Consider the following 26118-nt stretch of genomic DNA (forward strand, 5'->3'; position numbering starts at 1 on the left):
AAAACTGTCAAAGATAATCCCTTGAAAAAATTAACACCCTCAAAGCAGCTAAAAAATAAGTGTCATTAGCATATTTTAAAGAAAATACATATTTTGCATCTAGAAATACAAAATACACATACACAATATCCTGCATATCCCAGAAATGCCACACACAGAGCTTTCAACAGTAGTTAATAAAATGCACACACATTGACCTTAACTAACTCTTTTGAAGTAAGAAATCGAATGCCAGCATAAAATGCACAGGAGTATTATTATCAGAGAGCTTGTGTATAATTAAGTTTCCCTGCACAGCAATACCAAATCTGCAATGTTTTATAAGCATATGGTTTAAACATCATAGACTTTCTAGGAACAGAAGTTCAGATCCTGGCAGGATCAGCTCAGCTTGACAGCCTTCTGCTGCATATCTTGCAGCAATAGCTGCTTTGCTACTGCTGTGTGATACAGCATCCAATCCCAAGGGCTCTCACCTGCCACTGGGGCTTCCAAATTGTACCACAGTACAGAAGAAATAACACAGCAACAACCCACAGAAGTAACAGAGCAGAACTTGAGAGGGTTTACAAACCAGGACTGAATTCTGAGAGCTGTCTGTAGTAGCCTGAATAAACAGAAGATGGTTGCTCAAATCATGTTGGGCACCAAAAATTCAGGCAAGGTTTAATGCTGGGCAGGCTACTTCACAAACACCAGATGCTATTAACACCTCTCCCTTCCCAGAAAGTGAAAGGAAAAAGAATAAGGGAGAGAGACTTACAGGTTGGAAAATAAACCACACAGTTTTCATGAAACAATAATGATGAAAAATAATTAAATACATACAAAACAAATATTGTGCTCTTGCCTCAATAGCTCTCACATCACCACTGAGGCTGCTGGGCAGGTGCTGGGAAAATCCCAGAATGGACTCCTGGACTTAGCAGTAGATAGGAACTGGAATCAGGAACACACAGATTCAGGAACACATGGTTTGGGATCAAAGGCAGAAGAACAGGGATTGGGATCAAAGGCAGAATTGAAGAACAGATGGACAGAGTCCTCCCAGGATGCCCACTATGGACAAAGAGACCTTAACACCTGTGATCCCTCATACTGTGTATGGTGTGCATGAGATGGAATACTTTGTTTGGCCAATTTTGGGTCACTTTTTCCTCCCCTTACTTTCCAGCACATTAGAAGTTTAGCAGAACCAAGCACTGACTTCGGTTTCTATGGAAATATATATAAGCAAGAACCTTTCTGCATACCATCCTCTAGCAATAACGATAAATATCATGCATTTTCAGTCCTGGAAGCAGACACTGACTGAAAAACATGCTGCTAATTTCAGGAAGTAATTCACTTGGAGATTTAACTGAGAAGCAAAATTTCTAAAAAGAAAATCAGTTCTGTCCTGGCTCAAACCAGGACATTCACAAACTCGCAACTGTTTGTATAAACAAAACGCACACCTTGGGATCCTCCAAGAAAATGGGGACACAGGTTCCTACTGCAGCATGGTGCTGCCAGTGTACTGTTTGGGATACATATTCCCATGTTAACTTCCTTACAAGGCTTCAGAGAACTTGTCCACTCTGCTGCACATAACTCACATAGTGTATTTCCCTCCCATTTACAGTTAATGAATTCCTGTAAATAACTGCTATGGAATCTGAATAAGGTGGACATTTGCTGGATCTCTTAATGATAAAATAGTTCCAATAAAGTGTATGAAACTTGCCCTGCAAAGAGTTACTTGAGAATTTCTATTTTTTAAAAAAAACAAACAGCCAAACACACCAAACCTGAGCTGTGTGCATAGCTGAGGCTTTTGCGTGAGCTAAGCAGGGGGATGAATATAATGTTCAAGAAAATATGGGAGGATTAATTTCCTCCAGGAATTTTTATCATGCTGTCAACATAGAATCTTGCAAGTCTTGACTTGGCAAACACTTGTATGACTCCCATTTCATGTATGTGGAAACTAAAGCACTGAGATTAAAGGTAACATGGGATAATTAGTACAGTTTGTCAAACTGAGTAGCAATTAAAATAAAGATTTGTAGGAATTACTGGACTTTTATATTAGTATGCAAAGAAATCTATCAGACTAAGTGATCTAAGTCTTTAAAGACTCATATGCTTTATGTGCATACACTTCTGATCTAGCTAAATTAGTGCTATTTACCATCCCTAAACTTAGCACTACGTGTACACAAAAACTATTCTATATGGATGGTCATAGGCAAATTAAGGCAATCTACACAGGCTAATTTTCAAGGGTGCCTCTCTTTCTGACTGTAGCACCTATGATAATGCTGTATCAGGTCTCTTCAGAATAAAATCTAAAGAATTGTTTTAATTTGAGAGGTGTTACAAGAAACATTTAATCAGAATGCAAATTGGTGTGTTTCTGCAGAATTTTCTGAAAAAACAGTAGAGTAACTTTTGGAGCATCTCATATCCACCACCGTTTTTAAATGCCTGCCAGCTTGGGCTATTTCAGAGGCTCACCCTGTAATAGGCTTAAAAAAACCACAACCTTTCATTAAATGCTTTCAACAATTGAAGTGATTTTCAGAGGCTGTGATGGAATGAAACATTTTCTTTAAACAGCTTTGAAGTTTTAAGCTTTTGTTCTGCTTTGAAATAATTAAATTCAAAATAATTTTTAAATGCAATTTCCAATCTGTTATGTAAGGCAATTACTTCTACCTTTAGCTTCCTAACAAGAACTACCCTAATACACTCAGAGGTGACTTCAAGCAAGCATACAGAACCTACCCCATGACTACACCTGAGGACTCTTACCACCTGTGGTTTCACATAAAAGAACCAGAACTCCTAACAGAAACACCCCCTCCTAGCTTTCAGACCGACTGATTAGCATTAAATACTTGAATAACTCATTTTTTTAGAGCTGTAGCATTTATGTTGATTGTCTCTACTAAAAGCCAGTTCTCATTTGAAACAGCAGGTAATATTCATAACCTAGGGAAAGCAGCAACCACATGAATCTGATTGATGTTATGCATGCACCAGTATGAACTACCCTAGTTCAGCTCCCTTCAGTCATGCCACCTCTGCAGCCCAAAGCTGCTCCTCTCCTTGCCCACTCTTGTCTCAATGCTCCACGTGGTGCCTCTTCCTGCTGTGCCAGCTGCTGCCAAGGAAGGAGTCAGGACACACTTCAACCTGAGAAGCAGCAACTCCCCTGCCTGAAGGAAAGCATTCCTTCCCCACAGGATGGATGCCTCTTCTTTCTTCCCCAGCAGCAGCAGCTGCTGCAAATGCAGGAGGACATGGTCGAGACCAAGAAGTCCTCACTCCTCCACCTGGAGGACCGAGGGGTGCTGGGATGGCCCTGTATGAAAGCTTTCCACAGCACCACTCAACGCCTGGTCATCCTTCCACACCTACCCCCTACCCCTAACAGGTGACACCCCCACTCCAGCCCCAAAAAAACCCTCGCACATGAGCTTTTCTCACTATAGTGGTGCTCCAGGCACCTGCCAAGCTCCAGCCAGTGGTGGAGATAGGCTTGGAGCTGGGCACACGGAGCTGGGCATGTGCAACAGCAGCCAAAGAGGCTGCACAGCCCTCCTTATGGGGTGCTCAAGCCATTGCTTGGACTGCAAAACACCTGGAATGTCATGCCCACCATGCTCTTATGTGACCATCACCCTAGTGACTAGTCTCATTTAGCTGCATTCAGGCATGCTCATAAAAAAAGTAAACCATTCCTATACACAGAAAGGTGCTGAGTGCGTTGATTCTGGCTTGCAAAATAAGTGAAATGTCAAAAATTGCTCATCATTAACACTTTCTCCTCACACATCATGTTCTGGTGAACCCTTCCAGATTCAGCAGAACACTGCTTTCAGTCCAGGGAGCAGAACACTGTTCAGCACTGCCACAAGGCATTTACCTTTGGATAGGAGAGAGTAGAGAAGACAGGGAAGCTTTGAATGACAGCTTTTAGGAGCACTAGTTACACGGTCACTGAATCAGCTGTTTAACATCTGATAGGACTGTCACTGCAACAGTCTTGTCCATCAAGCAAAGTGCACCCTTGCCCACCAGAACTACAAAGCAAGGAGGATCCACAGTGTGTAAGTACCTTTTTGGGCCCCAGTTGAGGAAGGTACCTAAAACTTTGGAATTTGGAAACTCTATGCAGAAGTTCCCCCCACCTGGAAAAACTCTGAAGATCATCCTGAAGCTCAAAATGAAACCTTAGATTAAGGATTACAAGTGTCTGTCTGAAACATTAAGTGTTCAAACTACAGGAGTCCCCCTTTACCAATCCCTAAATTTTTATTGACATTTCAAAGTTGAACTTTTATCTACCAAAACAGGTCAGATGAAATTGGTGGAATGGATTTTTTTTTTTTTCAAGAATAATAAACCATTAAAACAATGGGCAAAATACTAATAGACAATTAGAAGCTTTTTATGACTGTTCACATGTATGCATACACTGTATTCATTTGGACTCCTTTGGGGGAATAACTCTCAAAGTTATTTGTTATTATAGTAATTTTAACTAGTTAATTATGTAACAAAACTATGAAATACTCTTCTCAATAGTGCACCAGGGTGAAATAACATACCTTTAAAAACTAGCCACATCAGTCCTTGTTCATGTGGAAACAATCCATTAAAAGTTTAGGTTTTCCATGTATTCTTTTTTTTTTTTTTCTTTTTTCTTTAAATAAAAGTCTCATGCTAAAAACCCTCAGTCTGTTGGAAAAAGACAATTCCATGAGAAAACACTGTAAGAATAAGCACAGTCCCCACCTCCCACAAAATCTTCTGCATAGTCAACGACTTGAAAACATACATGAAGTGAACAGTCAGGAGAAACAGATACTTATTAGAATTATGACTTATTTTTATTCACTAGAGCAACATTGAAGACAATTTTTAAATACAGGTTTTTAAATCAACTTTACAAGCCAATTCCAATATACAGTATTTACTCTGGCCTGGGTTAAAAAAGCAAAAACAACAAAGCAGATAATAAGGGTACCTCTTGTTTGAGCCAGTAGTGAATTTAAGATTTCACTGACACTGGAAATATACTGGTTTTATTGTGGTGCTTCTATAATTACGTAGGCAGTGAGCAGCTTTACCACAACAGTGACTGAATTTCCTTGATGGTGTAGTTGTAAGATTACTATACTGAAACCTACCACCAGGATAATGTATTAAATCCACTCTGCTCAGAAAAAAGCCACTATAACAAGATAAGGAATAGCTACACAATCCTAATTCAGGAGCAGACTTCCATTTGTATCACGAGAAAATGTCCATATTAAGAGGATTATGTGCTGTGCAAAAAGAGAAATACCTCCCCCCCCAACATGCAACCTACCCAAGTATGCATGACACTTCAGAATGTGCATATGGTTGTGACATGCAACTAAAGTAAATCACGCAAATGGCATTCGGGTTTCTAGCATCATTACAACAAATTAGCAATTAGATCCAAGAATGGAATTAATTTTACTGATCTATGATGCAGTCTAGTTGTTATGTCTAGTCTCACTGCTATGAGATGTAAAGTTGAGGAACCCACTTTTTTTGTAACTGTATGAAAAATTCAGGGCTGTTTTGGATTTTCAGGGCCTTTTTGATTATTTCCAGAAAGTCTGAAAGATAATATTGCACTTTGTTTCTTGAACAAAAACATATATTGGAACATTATTATTTGAGGGCTACACTAGTCCTAGGGAAATTTTGCCATTGTCCTTGATTGGCAGTAGGAAGTGCTAGCTTCAGGATAATCTCTCTGAATCATCAGTATTAAAATTCCACAGTTAAAGTCATTGCACAACAAAAACTGAGTATGCTGTATGAGTACTTATTAAACATACTAGAGTGCATATCAATTCTGTGAAAGTGATGTGAAGATACCTTGGAAACAGCCACACTACCAGGAAAATGAGTTTCCAACAAAAGCCACACACAGCAGGAGGCATCTAGATTATTTTAGGCACAAATCCAAGCAATAAAGCTCATTTAAAGTGCAATTCTGGGTGGTTTTGTTTTTTGTGTGTGTGTGTTTATTCACTTGTTGAAACACATAATTGCCTCTGTACACACATACTGAACAGTAGTTTAATACTTCTGTGAATATTGCACAAAAGAACGAGAAATCAAAACCAAAAAAAATGGCAATAAACCAGTTTTAGAAACCTAAAAAAAACCCCTGAAGATATCAAAACCTTTACTTTCCGCATACATGATAATTTGCACCAGTACTCATGATAAATCTGCACCTTCCATAAGGTAGACACATTACCTGAAAACACTTACTTACTCCCCTTTGACAAGCTCTACACAGTGCCCTTTTATCCTTCTCCCCTCCAGCCCCGTCCCGCACTGAAGTGAAGCTTCAGCCTTCACTTCACTACTTCTCTCCCAGCTGCCCATCTGCTGACAGGCTTTGCTCGTACTCTGGACTTGCTATACATGCAACTTGAACCTTCCTTGGTAAAGTCTGAAGAGCCAAAAGACCTTGTTGTCTTTAGAGGGATGAAGGGTTAGCAGCTGAATACAAACACAATCCAGGCTAGCATCTGTCTTATCCATAGTCAAATCCTGCTGTCTCCAGCTCAGTGTCACACTAATCTGTCAGAAGAAAATGGGGAAATGCTAGAACAAAGAATATAACCCATTTATGTTCCTTCCACACAAAAAATAACGCCACAGAATATATTTTTGTTCTTCTAGGAAAAAATAATTAAGTACTATATTCTTCCTTATGAAAACCCTGATCAACTCTTTGCTTCATTCCTTAATTTTCAATAAAGGTGCAGATAGATATCTATAATTTTAGATGTAAACATAAAAAAATTTAACATCACTACATCAAGCTGGTCATACCTCCAGAATAAGAAGCAAAAAACCTCAATATTTCTGTCAATAGCATTAAGTGAAAAACAGATTTTTACACAAAATCATATACAACAAAAAATAAAATGAGCTTCCTTTCAAGGAACGTAAACTTAAAAAAACCCCACAAACCTTCCATAGAAATCTATATGGACCAGAAAAGAAATCAGGAACCTGTTCATTCCGTCAGCAGTTTTTAAAACTCCTGAGAAACACAGTTAGCTGCCAGGAGCTAGTTTTTGGGGAATACAGAAAGTCAGTTTTGTTTGTTGTTTTTTTTTTAATTTAACAAAAGCAAATGCTTATACTGAGGCCCATCTCATTCAATGCTTTTCAAGGAAAGAAATAATTTTTCCTGGAAAGTAATTGTTACAGCAATCTTGAACTGTAGGTATTTTCACCTTCTATCAACTGTAACACTTAATGTTACCTTCTTACTTCTTGCTTACATTGTCTTCACCACAGGTAACAGGAAGTCCTGCAGGTCTCTTATTTCAGATTGACATAAGCATTTCTGAAATAGAACCTCCCCCCTAACCGTTTTTCCCCAAGCTTTTAATTTTTCCACTTCATTGTCAGTTAAAATAATTTATTGTGACAAATCCAAAAACTTTCTTGGACATTATCTACCTACTGAAAAATTCATCTGAGATTTAATTATTTTTCCTTTTCAAGGTATTCATCAGGATACCCCTAATTATAGGACTTATATTACAAAAGTTGATTATTGAATTTATTTATGAAAAGTCTGTACCTACTCACTTTAATTCTCTCAAAGAAAATACTGTAATATGTCAATGTCCTGTAGCCAAGCTTAGAACAAATTATTACTACATTTCATTTTACTGACATTATATGCTCTTCAGAACAGATTTTGAGAAAAGTAATTTTAAGAGCCTTCTGCTGCTGATTTTAAAACCAATTCAAGAAGAGAAAAAAAACCCCAATAGTAACATCCAAGAGACAGTGGTGGGAAAGAAGGGAAGAACTGAAGATGGGACATAAGTTTCTGGAAAGCTTCACTGGATATGGACATATTTATCTCACAGCACACATGTCATGGTCCCATAGTTGCACCATGATGGGCACGTACTTCCAGATCCCACTTTCAGAAAAAAATACTACTTCTAGAGAGCAGAAAATGTTTGGTGTTGGTTTGGTTTGGTTTTGTGTTTTGTTTTTTTTTTGTCTTTATTTCCCCAAAAAGCTCCTTCCCAGTTATCATGCACTTCTTTAGAAATTACACACAAAAAAACTTACAAAAAACCCAAAACCAAAATACACATCTCTGAAAAACTCTTAAGAGTACCAGCTCTGGATTAGGATTTAATAAGACTGCTCAAAGCAAGTAAGTGGGGTTAATTAATTATTTTGTTTTAAAAATAGTTGCTTTTTAATACAAGTTTTATTCTGTAAAATAGCTTCAAATGCTTACACATATGGCAAAGTTTGTGCAAAATTTCAAGTCAGGTACTTCAGAGTCTTTCAATATTAAACAGAATTCAATAAATAAAAATAGTACAATAAAAGTTAAAAACTATTAATTAAAATGCATGTTGTGCAATGTCAACATAGGTGTTATGGACCCCTCATTCCCAGAGGCTCCCTACTTATCAATTAATGAGAGCCTGTATTGGAAGGTTTTGCACAAGTATCCTTAGCACTGCGTTTCAAGAATCTACCGGCAATGTGTCTATTCAACACAATAAAAACATACCACAGTCTTGTAACAAATGATATTTGAGAAGATTCATTTCACCCTGTGAAATCTGCTTATTGTCCGTGAACCGTGAAAATGGGATAAATAAAGAACAAAGCAACTTCAGATTACAGCAAAACAAAACAACGCAACCCACCCAACCCATCAGATTAAATAACATTAAATAGGTGAGTCTTGAGATAATTATAAATACAAGGATTTTTGCATAGGCTTCTGGAATACAGAGTCAGAATTATGGCCAATAAAACATCTGCTACTCAGCCTAATTTCCACCGCTCTAACCTAACGAGTACTCAGAACCAAGAAGTTAAACCAAAAAGTAATTTCATTGTCTAGTAACTCAGAGGTAAGAAATTATTCCTGCCATCCTCAAATACATAGTGCAGCATTCTGGTATTCGTGGTCACATCAGACTTTAGTAATTGCTTACTTACTAAGATCACTGGGCAATACAATCTTTAAGACAGACCTACAATATAAGAAAACACTCTGAATAGAAACTGCTCAGCTCAGAATATGAGCCTCAGAACATAACAGGATGGAGTATGCAAACACTAAATAAAGATGCTATTTGAATATTCACTCAGGATTTGCAGGCTTGTAGGTGAAGGAGGCTCAAAGGCAGTCAAGACACAGGAAGCAGTTTAATGTATGGCATCATTCAATGAGATGTAGGAACGTTCTCAATGTGTCTTTGGCTTAGGGAGGCGGGAATGCCGATTAGAGGGCAAACTGTCCCCAGAATGCAAACCAATACCCTGTGTTTGCACACCTTCCTTTCTCTGTACTGGTGGCTTTGGGATGTTAGTCTTCATGCAGGTGTTTTGAGGCTCTGCAGATACTGGTGTGGATTTCTGACTGCTCACTTGCTTAGATTTAACAAAGGACATAGTTGGTGGACGAAGTTTAGACACTTTCTGACTCTGTTTACCCTTTAGGTTATCCTGACCAGATGTTGACTGTAGCGGAGTTGAACTACTTGATGGTAGAAGCTCATGTTCCTTGGAAGCAGAGGAATGATTTGCAGATCGTGCGAGAACGGCCATTGTAGGAGGCACTAAAGCATTTGGGGGCTTTGCTATTCTTAAAGTCTTTGGCCGAGAAGCCTGATTTGTGAAAGAGGGTTGACTTTTCACAGCTAATTCAGTCTGCACCTCTCTGTCATCAGCTCCTGTAGAGGTCTGAAAACAGGAACAAGATGATAGTGCACCTTCTTCATTACTGGCCATCTCTCCAGGGTCTTCAGTATTTCTATTCTTCAAATTTTCCAAATATGATGTATTCTTATCTTTTATGCGTGACTGTACGCTCATTAAAGAGTTTGCATCATTCAGGCTGTTTATGAGAGAGATATTTGCAGCATTTTGATTTTGATGATTGCTATTTGCATGCAGACCATGTTTAGGATATTCACTGTGGGCCTCGATATGTGGCATTTTTATTAGTTTTCCCTGGGCGAGGTCTGTGGAACTGGGAAGGCTGCTGGAAGGCTGTAGTACTTGAGGCTGTTAAAGAAAAAAGAATACAATAATATATTAGGCAAAGAAAACACCAGAAAACATCCTGAATCCAATGTGTGTTGACTGGATGCTTGGTAAGGGCTGAATATCTGCTTTTTTAAAATCAAAACTTTGACAAAACAGGATGGCTCATGGGATGTGTACAAATGTAACTTGCAACTTAAGAGGAAAAAATATACCAGCACTGAAATACACAACATCACAAAGACAAAAAAGAAACCAATTAGGTTAAGAAAGAAAGATGGAAAAGGCATGGTTGATGGTTTTACCTAAATCTGCAGGACAGTGTGAAAATGGCACACGAGTACCCTTGATCGATTCCGATTCCACTGCTTAATAAACAAGCACAACAGCTATCACACTGTATCCATCTTTTAATTTCTTTTAACCCCATGGTCAAGATAACTATCCCAAACCTTTTGTCAATGTCATATACTGTACAGGCAGGAAAGGAGTTTAATGGACCACATGAATTTATAAGTGCATTTTCCTTGCCTTACTGAGGTCAGAAAATTTGATACAGGTATGCACTAGTTAGGTTAGTTATTAGATTTAAATAACTTTTACCTTGAATAGAATGCAAATGGGCTGATAAAGAAACTCTCTTCAACAAAGCAGTGCAACCAAGTACATTTGAAGCTAGATATCTGTCCTGTGACATATTACTAAGCTGATAACCAAAGGATAAAGATAATGAAGATTTTACATTTTATCAGAAGATTTAATTTGATCAGACACGTATCAAACAAGAGCATTGCCTCTTCTGGATCATTTGTTTTTCTCTTTGCTCTTCTCTGTAAAAAGACTTCAAAGATTAATGTGTTAGCTTCACAAACATCCTAGACTTGCAACTTGCAGACAGACCTTGGAAGAATTATAAAATTTCTGCAATCCATGGCAAAACCCAAAACCTATCAAAACTTAAACTATAGTTTTATCAAGTCCAGGTTTAGATTATTTTCTCATTTTCTTTATAAAGGAGGAGAAATGAGCTACTACAAGCTAGTTTTATCCCTAAACTACTTGAATTCTTACCGATTGATGGATTGCACATGCATAGTAAACAGGCTTATAATATTTGTTTATTAGTGAAGTATAGTCAGTCAAGAAGAAGCAATCTTCGTCTTTAAGGGATTTGACTAAAAATGTCACCTTAGTCTCGCTCTTGAATAATTCACAACTTCTAAATGTGAAAGCCAATTATTTGTCCAGTCTTTTAACCTTAGAATCAGAAGGAACAACATAATGAAAGCTGTGCAGGCCAAAGGCTTGTTACATTTCTAGCACAATAGCACGTCTGGATTATTTAAGCTTTTAATCTTTTTCTTGGCAGGATTACTACTGAAAATGAATCCTCAAAATTCCTCACCAAGAAAATATTGTAATGGAAATAAGAAAAATACTGAGATTTCTCAACCTAATTTTGATTTACTCGCAGTTTTTCACTTTACAATGTACCAGTTCTACCTGTAAGCAATGGCATATCAAAGCTGGATGGACCAGGGACACCAGCAAGTGAAAGACAGGGAAGTGCAAATATCAGCAGTCTGAACACAACTGTTCTGGGAAAAGGGAGGAGGAGGAAGAGGGGGAAAAAATGCCTCAAAAAAGCCTTCAATCAAACTGATGTCAAAATTACTACCAGAACACACGTGACCACAACTAGCTTAGCTTTGTGAATTCTCCTTAGCCAAGCAATTCTACAGAAAGGAAGTATTAAACACAATTAATAGTTCAGTATACTAAGACAGTTAGAGCTTAAAAAAAAGAATCCTCTAGGTACTTTTTTTTTTTTTTTTTTTTCCTTCAGTGTTTAAGTGATGGGTTACAGAAGTCATCCTTCCAGCTTAGGACCTGACAGACAGATGTTAGCCAAAAGGATTTACTGATTTGGGACCTCACCTGTAAAAACAAAATTGCTAAAAATAAATGTAGAAACCAAAGCAATATATACTTGATTACCATACAAATACTTCAACAAATAATTCAGATTTTCTAATCCTTCCTGAAGTGAAATATTAGTACATTTATAGCAAGCAGTACTACGTGGAATTCTATTATGTAAAAATAATTGTCAGAAAAAAATTCCCCTCACCTAGGAAAGGTTTCTAAATGCCAGTCCTGAAAAGTGCAGATAGAAGTCTAATCTAATAAATCCTAACTTTATATCAAATAGTCCCAGTTACACTAATCAGCAAAATGAAAAATGTTCAATTTACAGAAGAAACTGAAGTTGTACAGAAAGCTGTTAGACACAAAAGTATCTGAAATACAGCAAAGAAGCAAGCTTTTGATAATGATATTTTTAGTTATTTTGACAAAAATGAGGTAATATTTGAGCCTTTACATTTGGACAATTTTGCATTTTACATATAAAAATATATATATTCTTCATTATCCTTCATGACCTAAAAAGGTCTAAGCAGCTTACTATCCAGAAAGCTGGCAATTCAAAAGTAGAAAACAGCTCCATGCTCAGAATTATTAGGATATTAAAGCTATGGTGTCACCTTTGCTAGTTTTTTTAAAATACGGTACTGTTCTCTAATTATGTACTTCTACTTAGTCAAAGTCTGTCCAATTATCATGGTTACAGATTTTTAACTTTCTTCTAATTGCTACATGCTTAATGCATTCAAGATGACACTGAAAGCGGAGGATCACCACTTCAGTTCAGAAGGTACCTAACACTGAAAACTGCATTTTCTCCATCCACAGCTTACATCTTTGCCTTACACACAAATTTTCCATTTACTAGGGAGGTCTTAATAAATTATGACCATGTTATTCGTAAAAAAAAGAACCAGCAGAAGGACTAGTTATTGGTGAAATCCATCACAAGAAGGAGGGGGAACAGAAAAATATAGAAGCATTCTACCTTCTAAGAAGAGCAATTTATTTCACAGAAATCTTAAAAAAAGAGTTGATCATCTGCATTGCTTTGAGTGGGTCAGACCATGACACTAGACTTCTGGTTTTGTCCCATAAAAAACAGTCAAGTGGGTAAAAACCAGCATACCTTTGAGATGCTCCTAAAACGTGAAGTTGGACTCTAAAACATCTCTAGGACAACGTAACTGGAGAGAATTAGTCGTCCCCTACACAAAAGGACATTAGGCAAAACCTTTGTGCACATGGTCCTTTTTGCACAACAAAGAAACAGACTTTTCTGCACTGGTAAGAGATGAAGTGGTGCACCAATCAAAATTACTAAATCAGTCCCTACCACATTAGCTTAAAGAGATTTTCTCTCAAGTAAATCTGGCTGTTACATCATCCAGAGAAAAATGACAACACATCCGCAAGAAGGATTATCTTTAGTCCTCAGTTATTCACCCTGAGATTGCACCGAGATTGCATTAGCTTTGTAATGGAAAACTGAGACAAGTATGTCATACTGATAAAGAAGTTAAATCAATGTGGTCGTAACAGTAATAGTAATTGCAATATCACTACCTGAAAAACCCCTGCAGTTTTGCTGTACTTATTTTATACCTCTAACCTCAATCCTGATTCCCTATAAAATATCTTTGTAGAATGAAATAGACATTTTCTCCCTGCAGTATTTTGAGGAACAAGGGAAGTGAAGCAATGAGGAACCCGAGAACTGCATGCACATCTCCAACAGACATGCATCATGCATAGGGCAAAAAAACCAAGAGTGGAAATGTGTGAGGAGGAGACGGGAAGAAATCTGAAGTTGTACTGTACCACGCTTTATCACAGAAGTAATGGACTAACTTCTCAACTCCTTGCCAATGGCATAATGGGAAAGCAGAGACAAGAAAAAGACAAGGACAATGGTATCAGAGGACCAAGACAAAACAACGAGCAATTGCCGTGACAGAACTGCAACTTTTCAACATTTAAATTGCAATTATCATGTCCCCCACCCGTTTTTCATCTACCTTCCAGAAACAAAGGAAGCAATAGTGTTGAAATACTGCAGTACAAATAATATTTATAGCAAGACCTGCACAGAATACCTTTGCTCTTGTAACTTGAAGTCTTTTAAGACAGTTATCTCTTACACTTGAAATACTGTTTAGAGCTGTAACTAGAACTTGTGTGTAGCATTACAGATGTATAAATAAAAAAAAAAATTGCATCCAAGCACATACAGTTTTAGGTATCTAACAATGAACAACAATGCATTGTGTATCTTGGCCATGTTGCCCATGCCTTTTAATACTCCATCTTCTAGAAACTCACTCACCAGCTTTCTTTTTAGGAAGGGGCAGGGAAGAAGGGAAACAAACCCTACTACATCAGTTTTTAATTTTCTAGCTGTTCTGACATCCCTTATCTCAATGTCTTGTCACTGGATAAGCTGTCATTTCACAGGCCTTTGCTTGAAATGACAGCCCTGCTGAAAGGCTACACTGGAAAGCTCATTTTCTACCTCTGGAAAACACCAAGATTTCCCAACTTAATCAGCAGCATTTGTTGATACTTTCAATTTGCTTTTTTTTTTTTTATTTTCTGTTTTAGCTAGCTATATTATACCCATATTTCAACACTGCAAAACAGCATACCACATCATGGAGTATTATTTATAGCAATAATATTAAACAACCATATTTTTTAAAAAACTACTTTTCATCACAGCATGGGGGTAGTAAAATAATCAGGAGTATGGTACAGCTTTCTTTTTTTCTGCACAGTCTGTATAGAAACCCCAACTTTCTTAAAAGAAAAATACTGTCTTCCTCAAATTAAAAAAAAAATAAAATCACTGAAAGTAATATATAACTACCATCAAGGCAGGCATTACATCTATAAATCAGTTACATATGCAACAAACAGACAAATGTGTAAATCACATGTAAAACTAAGCTTAGTCAGGTACAAGAGAGACTTCTCCTGTAGTCCAATCTGAAACTACTCAACATGGGAGATGCAAGTTTTTTCTTTATGTAATGGTTCCAGGACATTTTAAATAATTTGTCACTCTCTTAATACAAATCATAGAACTTCAAGATAATATTCTGAAAGCAACTTTGTTCTGCTAACACCAACATCCTACAAGAACAAAGAAGGAATATACCCTTGTTAAAAATAATAATAATAATAATACATGTAAAAGCAAAGCCTGCACCTGATTTATATTTGGTGTGCATACAGCAGCTTTCTTGCTGGTGACAAAGCTACATGTGACCTGCTAGAATTGCTTACAGGACCTTTATTTGTAATGCTTACATACAAGAAGTCATCATGAAGTGCACAGTAAGCAAAGATGTGAACAACTGCAATGCTTGAGTAACCAAGCAGCATTCATCTGCATTTCCCTGTGGAGAAGCACTCCAATCTAGGGGCCTAGAGGGAGTGGTATAATATTGTTTTATGACAAGAGTTCATAATTGTTCATCACCAATGTGCATTCTAAATGCTGTGTTTCCAGAGTGGCATCATTAAAGCTCCAGAATATGAAAGCAAACATTTCAAACTTTGTTGAAGAAAGTTTGCTGTGTCATCAAATTATATCCTATTATCAAGATTAAAAATCAAGGAGCATTACATAAGAATTGAGTTCAAGACATACATTTCAGTTTTAAGAATAAAAAACAAAATTTTCTTCATAAAATGACAAAAATAAAGGTATTATTCAGAAAGTGTTTATGAAATATAAAATGCTGAATTGTTTCCAAGGCTGTTGAAACAACATAAAGGTAATATATGTAAAAGTACTAAAAATTAATTCTCATTAAAACATACATCCAACTCTAAAGCACATTACCAAAGTTCTTAGGGCAAGATAAGCAGTAGGTGCATTAACCTTGTCACCTTGTAACTTGTGCAAATAGAGAAATGTAACCATATGATAGTATTGTGGTACTACGTAGTAGGGATATAATATCACCTGTCCTGTTCAGCAGCAGTAAAATTATCTTACCATATATAAACAACTAAATATGAACAGCTTACAGATTTTTGTCCTCATAATCTACAGTGCTTGTTAGTGGTCCATCCGATAATAACTACATAGGGAAGAAACCTGCAGTATCCACAAGCATAGATATTTTAGGTTCAGGATGCAGAAGTTAGAGAAGAAATGTTTCAAGATCTCCAAGCAGAAAACACAGCCAAACAAAACTGAGACTGCTTTGTGTTCCCATCCCCTTCTCTATACTCTTGCAAAAGAATGCTAACATTGACTTGAAGGCTGTTTTCCTATTCTTGGTGGTGATACCCAGCTCATCACTTGCCTCAAAACCCCTCATTTAGCATTCTGTACTAGCTCAAAAACCATCACACCTAAACCCCTTGACCCAAGGGAAAAGGCAATGCAGGTAAATAAGGATGCTAGTGATAATTCTGGTAATGTTCTGCATAATGGGATCCTTCACAGACATACATCAGCGGTTTTGCAAGACAGCGAAAGTGTCCAAGAAACCTCCTAATTTATACTGCATTTTTATTCTCAATATTTATCTTTTTATCAACCTAAGACTTAAAGAAAAATGCTAAGAATACTCAGTTATATGAAACATTTATCTTCCTGAGCAATAGGTTTATTATAGCTTCGGTTGATTAGTCAATGGGTCAGTTTTCATCTACTTGATTTCCTTTACTAGTAATAATTCATAGAATTTAATGTATAAGATGTATACTAAAAAATCCAACCGGCTTTAGTAATGGAAGTTTGCTATGGGATCCCTGAATAAGAAGCTGCTGCTATTACTGAAGGAATGAGGTGGGGGACGGGGCTCAGAGAAATTATAAGATTAGCAAAGTTGTTTTCTTCAGTTCAGCAATTAGTGTGAATGATGACAACAGAGGCACACATCTGGCAGCTCAGACATCAGCCTCCCATTCTGATTCTCTGTTCAGTAAGCCCCCAAAATGTGATGTTTTTATGTTCCTGAGGTCTACAACTGATCTTTTTAAACTCAGGTTGTCTGCCAACAGGATAGCAAAATAGCCAGGCTGCGTTACTGCTGGCCCTCTCCAGAAACAGACTATGTGATGATCAGCTTTAGGGGTGCTACATTCATTACACACACACAGTCCCATATCAAACACCACAGAAAAATGAACACATCCCTCCATCGCATAGAGAAAAGCCTATCAAACAGGCTGTGCATTCCTGATGAGTTGTTTAAATGAACATTGTCACAGAAACGTCAAGAGAGTATTTGAAACACAGTTTACAAAATAATTTAGTGGGTTTTTTCTTGCAATTGGAATAAGTTCAGATTATTGTAGTCTGAAATACATGTAAGATTTGTTTTCCAAGGTGCAGCTTACTCTTCAGATCTCCATTGGCCCTGGAAATCTATTGTATGTTTCCATAATTTTACTTTCTCCTTTGTTTCTTGTCCAAATACACTCTTGGGCTTTGCTAGGCAAACACACTGTAATTCTCAGATTACAGTACATTTTAAAATATAACTTTAGCTTTACAAACTAGTTATATTTCTTTGATCAATTATCTGTTGACAATGCAATACCAAAGCACAAAATAAGACTTACCATTTCTCTATGTCTACGTAAGCATACAGTTTTAAAATCAGCAATTGTCTTTTGTTTTGCAGATCCAAGCCAAGAGAACAAATGCATCTTACATCAGCCCACATTGTAGCTAGCACATAAGGAATGTTAATAAATCATGCAAGTTTTGCAACAGCCACTTGGATTTATTAGAAGCCTTTTTACAACAAAGACTGAGAGAGGGGGAAAAAAAATTAGTTTTGGGGAAGCCATTCTGAAAAGTTAAGAAAACTTCTTGTGAGAGGCAATGAAAACAACACTTTCTCGGCAACGTTTTCATGTGTATTCACAATGTATTTACGTGTATACATCCACATATGCACACGTGCAGACTTACGAGCAAACAGAACACATACACACACAGGATGGTATATTACAGCCATGAAAGAGAAAAGGAAAATGCAGCAAGCAAGATTGATGTTAAGACAAGACTGGAAACAAGGGCCTACTCAGGTTTGCCTGAAGTACTGCTGAAGTACATCAGCATTTAACAGCTGTTACAAAGCTACAAGTGGTAGCTGCTTATACGATGGCTGAAGGAAGCATTTTGGTTAGCCACAGACTATTGTGTATGCCTGTAAATCTGCCTGAGAAAGGAGGGTACTACGGGATGAACAGTGCGTGCAAAGGGGAAGCTGCTACTGGAACACGGTGAGGGAGATGAGTGAGAGGTACAGACTCACTCTGTCTGCGGTGCGGTGGAACAGTCCGAGGGATGCCCTGGAATGAGCCCTGCCAGGGAGAGAAGGAGGGAGCAGAATACCCACCCTGTGCAGAAAGAGAGAGGGGGAGAAGTATAATAAAAAAAGAGAACAGGGAAAAAACAAAACACCAAAAAGCCACACCATTCTTTTTTCTTTTTCCCCTCAGAAAGGTATAATTATATTTTCCAGTTGTTCTACTTGGTAACAGAAACAGCTACATGCTAGAAAATCGCAGAAGAAAAACTAAACTAGTCAGAAATCTTGCAAATACCTCAATTGTTATTCATTATATACACATTTCTGCTAAAGATGTTTTTAGGGGAAAAGTACAGGAGCTGAGCTTTGCATGTTAAAAATACATGCTAAAAATTGTGGATTTACAGCTTTCAAATATGTTTCAAAAATGCCTCCCCAAGCACTAAGCTGCATAATACTAAGACTCTGGAACATCAGTCAGCTTTAGATTATAATGAAAAACATTCTATGGCATAGAAACAGATTTTCTAGCAAATCCTGGTACTTTAGAGTCCACTTTGCTCATATTTTGATAGTACCATTAAATGTGAAAAGAGGAGAGGTGACATTTGACTGTCTTCCTTGCACTTTGCTCTTGGAGCTTGAGCATTTGGTTACAGGATCAGAGACCCATGCACGTCAATGCCATGTGTGGTTTGCCTGTCAGACCTTTCCGTTCACCACAGAAGTGACACACTGTGGGTGTTGCATTCTCAAAGCATGAGAGTAATTTAATGCAGTCTGTAATTTTTTCCACTCCCTCACCTTTAAAATAAATCTATCCAGGCTGGAACTTCCCCCTTAAATCACATAATCTTCATTTCTTCTTATTTCAGTTAGACAGGTCTAAGTCTGTAAAACCCCTTCACTAGCAGTTGAAAACTTCTGCTTCTACAAAATCCCATTCCTTTCTTTTCCCAGATGCTGGAATTGTGAAACAGCAAAGGTATCCCAAAAGAGAAGTGTTTCTAAATTTTAAACACCAGGCAAAACAAAAGACTTAGGAACGGAAAAATAAGAGCAGCTGAATTAAAGCAGCCTACAAACCAGAACAAAAATACTTATGTTCTTCAGAAATCCTGATTCATTGTGCAATTGCTGCTGAACACTTAATGAATTTCTGACCCTGACTGCACTGGTCTGTTTGGTTTGTTGTTGTGGTTTTTTTTTTTAAAAAAAAGATTACTATGAAGATATTATGGCCAGAGTTTTCCACTGCTATGAAGAGACCTCTACCTTAGAATAAGCAATCCCATAAACAAAGCAATTGCTTCTGCCAGAAAAGGACAAGAGAAGTATTTCTAAACTATGCTAAATAGTAATTTTAGGCCAACAGCCAAATATTCCAGCTTTTTTTCCCCAGGATATACCAATATCCAAAACTGCTACTGCTTTAAAATAAATTTTCTGCTGCAAAAACACAAATACATGAAACTACTATTTTTATCCATACAGCTGGAGCCTCTGAGCACTCCCAAGAATTGGTGGTTTTTGCTGAATCTCTCCAAGAATTGCTGGTTGTCTCATATGAACTCAGAGCTCCACACCATGAACAAACCTAGAATGACATACTGTAAGCATCAACACAAACAAAATGTTTTTGCAGCAGCCTCCTCTTGCCAGCCTAGCACCCAGTCAAAGAGATTACGAATGCACAGTTCTGACAGGCAGTGCTCTTCTTGAAAGCATTCAGGTGAAAAAAAAATACATAGTCTTATGTGCTGGATTACACTAAACCAGAAAGAATTGCCTGTGAAAGGTTTAAAGAACCTCTCTTCTGTGCATTTTCCCACATATTACACACTGCTACTGTAGGAGAGTAAGAAAAATGCACAACACTACTATTTAGTCCTGCCATGGTTCTGTCTCACCAAGGATGTACATTATAAGGGATCAGCAAGTGAACAGCAGAGCATTGGACAACAAGAGAAACCTGGGCTGACTGCGAAGATAAACACTAAAATAGTGCCTAGGCTTCAAAACCTGGAAGCTTAAATTCATAGCTGCAGAGTCAAAGCATAAAGAAATGTTAAGGCTAAGGTGGAAGGAGATACTCAAAGACAGCAGTACCCAACCACAGTGGAAGTATTAGGAAGGTTTATCAAAACAACTGATGTGAAAGGCTTTGGAAGGATGGAGTGGAACAATACTCAGATGGAAGGCAAAGAGTACATCTCAGCACAGAAGCAGAGATGTAGCGAAGAACAAGATTATGCATGATCCCAGGCAAACTGAGTTTTTTTGTTGTCATTTTGCCAGAGACAAGAAGGAATTTGTACATGTATTTGGAAAGCAAAACTTATTCTCACCACCGTGTACTATCTACTGTACACTAACTACTGTTGCAGGGCATGGAAAAGCACCCACCAACTAGGAGGAGTTGCGTTGTGCTAAGGAACCAGAGGCCTTCTAGAAATGTGACTGTCTACCCTGTCAGTGAATACTTGTACAAGCCTTGGGGACTGCTAACCAAAAATAATGTTTCCTTCTAAGTGGTCATTGTCTGTACAAATACTCAGAAATTACATACTGTGATTTTGAGCAGACCGTCAGGACACTGCTTTCAAGAAACACCATGTAGCAGCACAGGGGTGAGGCAATAGGTTGGCTCTTAATGTTCAATTTTCAAAACATGTATTTTTAGCCACTAGGTTTTATTACATGAAGTAGTAAATTCCAAGGATTAACTTAAAGTTACATAGTTTCCATTTATATACATAATTATCTTTAAATAGGAAAAAAACCTTAGAAGTACTTTCAAAAGCTATGTGATCTTTAAAGAGAATAAAACCATAGAAGTTTATAATCACATCAGGAGGGGCCCTTTTCTAAAAATATCCGGTAATAAAGAAAGAACTGGTAAGAACGTAACTTCCTAAAATGAATATCTAATGATATTTACTTGCCTATTTACTGGGAGCATCATGAAGTGATCAGAAATACCAGCTATTTGAAATCGGTAATAAAACTGCAATAAATTACTGCCATTCTCTAATTGAAATCTTTTAATAGCCAATTTCCACTCTCACTATTTCCTTGTTTATTCTAGCATCTGTTCTTTGTGAAACATTACTTAAACTATAAATTAAGAGCATTTCTGGAAGCATTTAAACTATTCCTTAAAACAGTAAATTGCTGTGTGTTCCTAGACTGCTATTTTTGTTTCAGGAATGAACATACAGTATCAGTTCTGATAGAATCTGTAAACTGTCAGAATAATCTTGAAAGTGAAAGTAACTTCCTGATATTCACCATCATTTAAAGTGACAGACAGGTTAACACTTACAGAAAAAAAAGAAATAATCAAATATCCATATAGTAATAACTATTAACAAACTTGAAGTAGCAAAAAAACCTTTTATGTCTCAAAGGAGCTGTACTCTCATTGCCAAGTTTTCAATTACAATTTGGTCTTTAAAAATCGTAGTCTATATAAAAACTTAATTTCATAAACATGGACTATGATTCATACCATGTTTAGAACCAATAGATCTGATTTCTCCCAGCCTGCACTCTCAGTTCAAAGCAATATATTCAACTGAAGAGGAATGTTAATAAAGCAAAACAATATATAAGACTTTTTTTTTAGTAAGAATACACTTTACTCATGTCTCTCCTGCTATTTCAATTTATCATACTCCTGCCTCAAGAAAATAGAGCCAATTGTCTCCCCTTTCTATTGCAAGTGACAGTTTAAGTCACTGGGCTCCAGATCAACAATGATTTCATGCCAAGGCTTTTTCTACATTTGTACTCCCCTTAGTCCATGCAAGGAAGCACACAAATGCCTGTTAGCAGAGCAGCTGTTAAATCAGAAAGTTACGGTCTGATCATTAGACCTGAAACTCTGCTTACAACAGCAAGACTATTATCCCCCTTTAAGAAATCCCACATTAAGGAGGTCCAAAAGTTAAAAACACATGCAAAGAAGAAGACATTAAAAAAACCATTCTGTACACACACCCAATCATGAATACAGCAGAGGTCCTTCCTTTTTTAAACTATACCCCCTTAACTCTAATTTCCTCATCACAAAAAAAAAAAAAAAGAGTGTATTTTTGAACAAACCTTTAGAATAACTTAGAAGAAATATAATTCAACAAGACCAAAACCACAGAATTTGAATAAATTACTACTTTTACCTGAGACATCAATTCACATTCACCATCTTCTCCAATATCTTCGTGTTAACAATACCACACCTTGCTCAAACTAAACTTCTGTAGTTAGCAACTAACTTTCAATAGTTACTAATCTGTTTCTGAATTTATGTGGAAAATGATAGGGAAAAAAAGGAACACAGAAACAACAATAGCCACAAACCCAGTGATAGTATCAAAGCACTAAAACATCACAGAACATCACAGATAGGCAATGAAATGGGTAACAGAACCAATACAAGAGCTCAAAAGCTACAAAGTAACAAGAAAAGAGAAACAAATAGGATAAACGTCACAAACATTACACATACTTTCTGGAACGGAGCTGTCAGAGCAAACTAAGAGCTGATTAAAATGATGGTCTCTTTAAACTGGGTTCTTATCAGACAGAAGGTGGCTGGGAACCAGGGTCTCAACAGGATAAGGCTGATTTCTAGCAACTGCTGAACATGCAGTGTGGTTGCATTTCTGCCCTTGCACTATACGTTCAAAAGGGTGAGTTTAGAAGGATAGCAGGGGTCTTTACTACAATCTTACATCAAGCAAATCAAGGCAGGGTAAAAACAAAGGAATAAGAAATCTAAGACCTTTTTTAATCTTTAGAAGAAATCTCTTAAGATTCTTTAGCTAGAACAGCAGATCCAAGATCCAGAGTATTTGCTAATGACTGACAAAAGTCTTGTCCAAAGATAACTCCTTAGTATTATATAATATCAAATATGTTGTCCCTCCCCCATCTTAAGTATTCTGCTAGAGTTCCATGAAGAATCTAAGTAAAATATAATGAAACAAAAAGTGATCCATGCAACATCATGTGGGAATGAAGATGTCCTTTGTCAAAGTGATTTTCACCCAATAATTTTTTTAATATATCAAATTCTTCAAATAATTCATTAATAAAAAAAAACTTTTGTTTTTACATTTATGAAACTTGGAAAATACCGTTGCTTTCCTTAACGAATGTGAGAGCAGCAACAACACTTGAACCAGGAAAAAACCACAACTATAGATAGCTAAGACTTAAAGTCAGGACAAAGGAAAATACCTTACATAGGATTAAATATACAGCTTGGCCTGGCTGTAACTTAAACAGTGCAGAAGGTGATAATTTTAAGAACAGATTTCTAAAACTTAATTACTTACGTCTGAAGAAATGTTTGCAATACATGTTTATATAAAAGGGTTACAAAAGAGCCCAGGGGATGCACAGCATGTAGGATACTGCTCTCACACACAGCACAGAATCTCTTACCCAAAGCCAACCTGTACGACAGCAAATGCCATAGAACTGGGGAATGAAATGCAGAAAGTCATACCCGAGAAGGAATGGCACATTTTACTCACAGAACTCCTCCTCCAGGAGGTTTGGGTAAATTTATCAGCGTACATACACGTTGTCCCTGCAGGTTTTTGACTGTCTTTCTGGCAGTTACATCTAGTGGCCTTAATCCCCCAAAAAAGAAAAAGAATATTTTGTTAGAAAATAACTAAGACACTTGAAAAGCATAGTCAAGGCCAATGTTCAAACATGACCCGTTATTTGGCAGTATAGCACAATACAATTAAACTAAAGAAACTTCTAATTAAAGAGCTGCACAACTGCTTCTCTTCCCAAGGCATATCTAGAAATAATTTAGAATAAATGTTGAATTTTGGAAAGGGTTTTTGATTAACTTGTATTTATGAAGGAACACATTCTCTAATTCACCTTTCAATAAGTCCAAATGTAAGTTTTACCCATCTTTACAGCACAGTTCCTTAGCTGCAGCAAAGCTTTCAGCTCCTGCAGTAATCAGGTATACTTCCTACCAGGGGGAGAGACTTCCTTCTGGAAATCTTTGAAGGCTGATGGTAAGACTAAGCATACTGAAAAATCAACACATAATGCAAAATACTAATAGATTTATTATTATTTTTTATATATCCTGTGATCTGAAATTCTGTTGTTTAAATGGAGCAAAAAGCCAAATCTCAACATTTCATTTTTTCTAGGGGGAATGATCACATGGTAGACAGGGAGAGCAGGAAGACCACAGGTCAGTTTCAGTGCACATATGTATAAAAGCACATGCTAAACATTTAATTAGTCACACAAAACTGTCTCCAGCTATGATAAATAACATGGTGTGCACCTCTTGGCATCTCATCTACCCTACTTTTCAGATTTTATTGTGGCTTGAAAACTTGGGGCTATTTTACAAGAATTGTCACAGCAGGTGAGTTTAAAAAAAAACAAACAACAAATCAACTTTGAATACTACCTTGCTTGACTTTAAATTCTATGGTGGAATTCTTTATTAAACTAATGGACTGTAGAGGAAATGAGAGGGAGAAAAATACCTACCAAAAAATGTCAAGTAGAATGATAGGCCTGATACTTGTTATTTTTAAAATACTTTAAGCATAAAGTACCTTATCTCTGCTCATTGTTCTTTCTGAACAGCTCCTAGAATTTCATGTTCAAAGTGTTTGTTTTGGAAATGAAATGTATTAAACAATGGTCTCAACATCCTTACTCAGTGCCACACATACAAAACATAACTTGCCTACAGAATTAAATATCCCTGGTGTACAGCTGCAAACACATTACAGCAGGTATAATCAGTCTGCTAAAGGATCCATTACAGACTCATGAGTCAGGTGGGTCTAAACAAAAGCCAAATATACCTTTGTTTTAATGAAAGTGTAGGGAAAAAAATGAGACAACTAGCTCTCTTAAAGCCTTGATAAGAGTTACCTATTGAAGTCACACTTTGCAGTGCATACTTGAGACATTGTTAAACATTTAGTGCTACACTTACAAGTTGATGCTCTAACTGGTTGATTGTTTCATCCTTTTTCTTCAGTTCATCTTTCAGCTGCCTGATCTCATTCAGCAGATCATCCATCTGCAGTGGAACAGCAGGCAACATGAGGTTTTCTATAAGGGCTACACAGTCTAAAGCAACACCTCTATGGGACATTATATCAGACGGAGGACAGGCAGTAATGTTAGCATAGGCATTCCCCTTATTAACACAATGAGACAGGCTGTAAGCACACAGCCTAAAGAGTGAAGAAGCTTGACTAGAAGCTTCTGTAATAGAGTTGAACCAATCTACTGAATTTTCAGGCTAAGGTAAGTATATCGGCTGCATTTTTGATGCAGTAATTCATCTGTTGTACAAGTGACTGGCATCACGGAGATGAACATCCCCAGCATCTACTACTACTGTGCTCCTCTTCATACAACAAAAAAAAAATATTAGAGAAGCTTAAAAGTTAAGTGAATTTATCATTAACATAAAATGATAGAAACATGAACAACATAATTTAGAAACATGAGCAGAACTACATTTACTGAATGCAAACAGCATGGCTGATTTGAACTACTATAAACTGAAGACCTAAAGTTCAGAATAAATAATGAAAATATGCAATTTTTTTTTTATTTTTTTATTTTTCATCATTAGGTCAATTTAATGTGCTTTCTAACTGTGCCATTATAGCTAGGCCACAAACTAAGGGACACACTTCCATGTAGTAGCATTGATCTATGAATTCAGTTTCACTGAAGATGTTTTTTGTTACTGTTTTAGGACAACACTCGGATTGATTTGTTGGGCAATTTTTCAAAAAAACAT

General features: G+C 36.9%; 1 protein-coding gene across 9 annotated transcripts in view; it reads right to left on the bottom strand.

The window, feature by feature from the left end:
- Positions 1 to 4858: 4858 nt before the first annotated feature.
- CCSER2 (coiled-coil serine rich protein 2) overlaps positions 4859 to 26118 on the bottom strand; it is a 71591-nt gene continuing 50331 nt past the window's right edge. For 5 of the 9 annotated variants that reach the window (XM_051617206.1, XM_051617207.1, XM_051617205.1 and 2 more), the window contains exons 8-10: positions 25297 to 25383; positions 23840 to 23938; positions 4859 to 10110 (exon numbers count right to left, since the gene is read on the bottom strand). In XM_051617206.1, coding sequence (XP_051473166.1) covers positions 9289 to 10110; positions 23840 to 23938; positions 25297 to 25383 — 1008 coding nt within the window. In that variant the 3' untranslated portion in view covers positions 4859 to 9288. Of the gene's footprint in view, positions 10111 to 13836; positions 13877 to 18299; positions 18385 to 23839; positions 23939 to 25296; positions 25384 to 26118 lie in introns of all 9 variants that reach the window. The other 4 variants (XM_051617213.1, XM_051617211.1, XM_051617212.1 and 1 more) reach the window with 2 other exon arrangements.

The sequence above is a fragment of the Apus apus genome, chromosome 4 (genome assembly GCF_020740795.1).
Source record: "Apus apus isolate bApuApu2 chromosome 4, bApuApu2.pri.cur, whole genome shotgun sequence".
Taxonomy (NCBI): Eukaryota; Metazoa; Chordata; class Aves; order Apodiformes; family Apodidae; genus Apus; species Apus apus.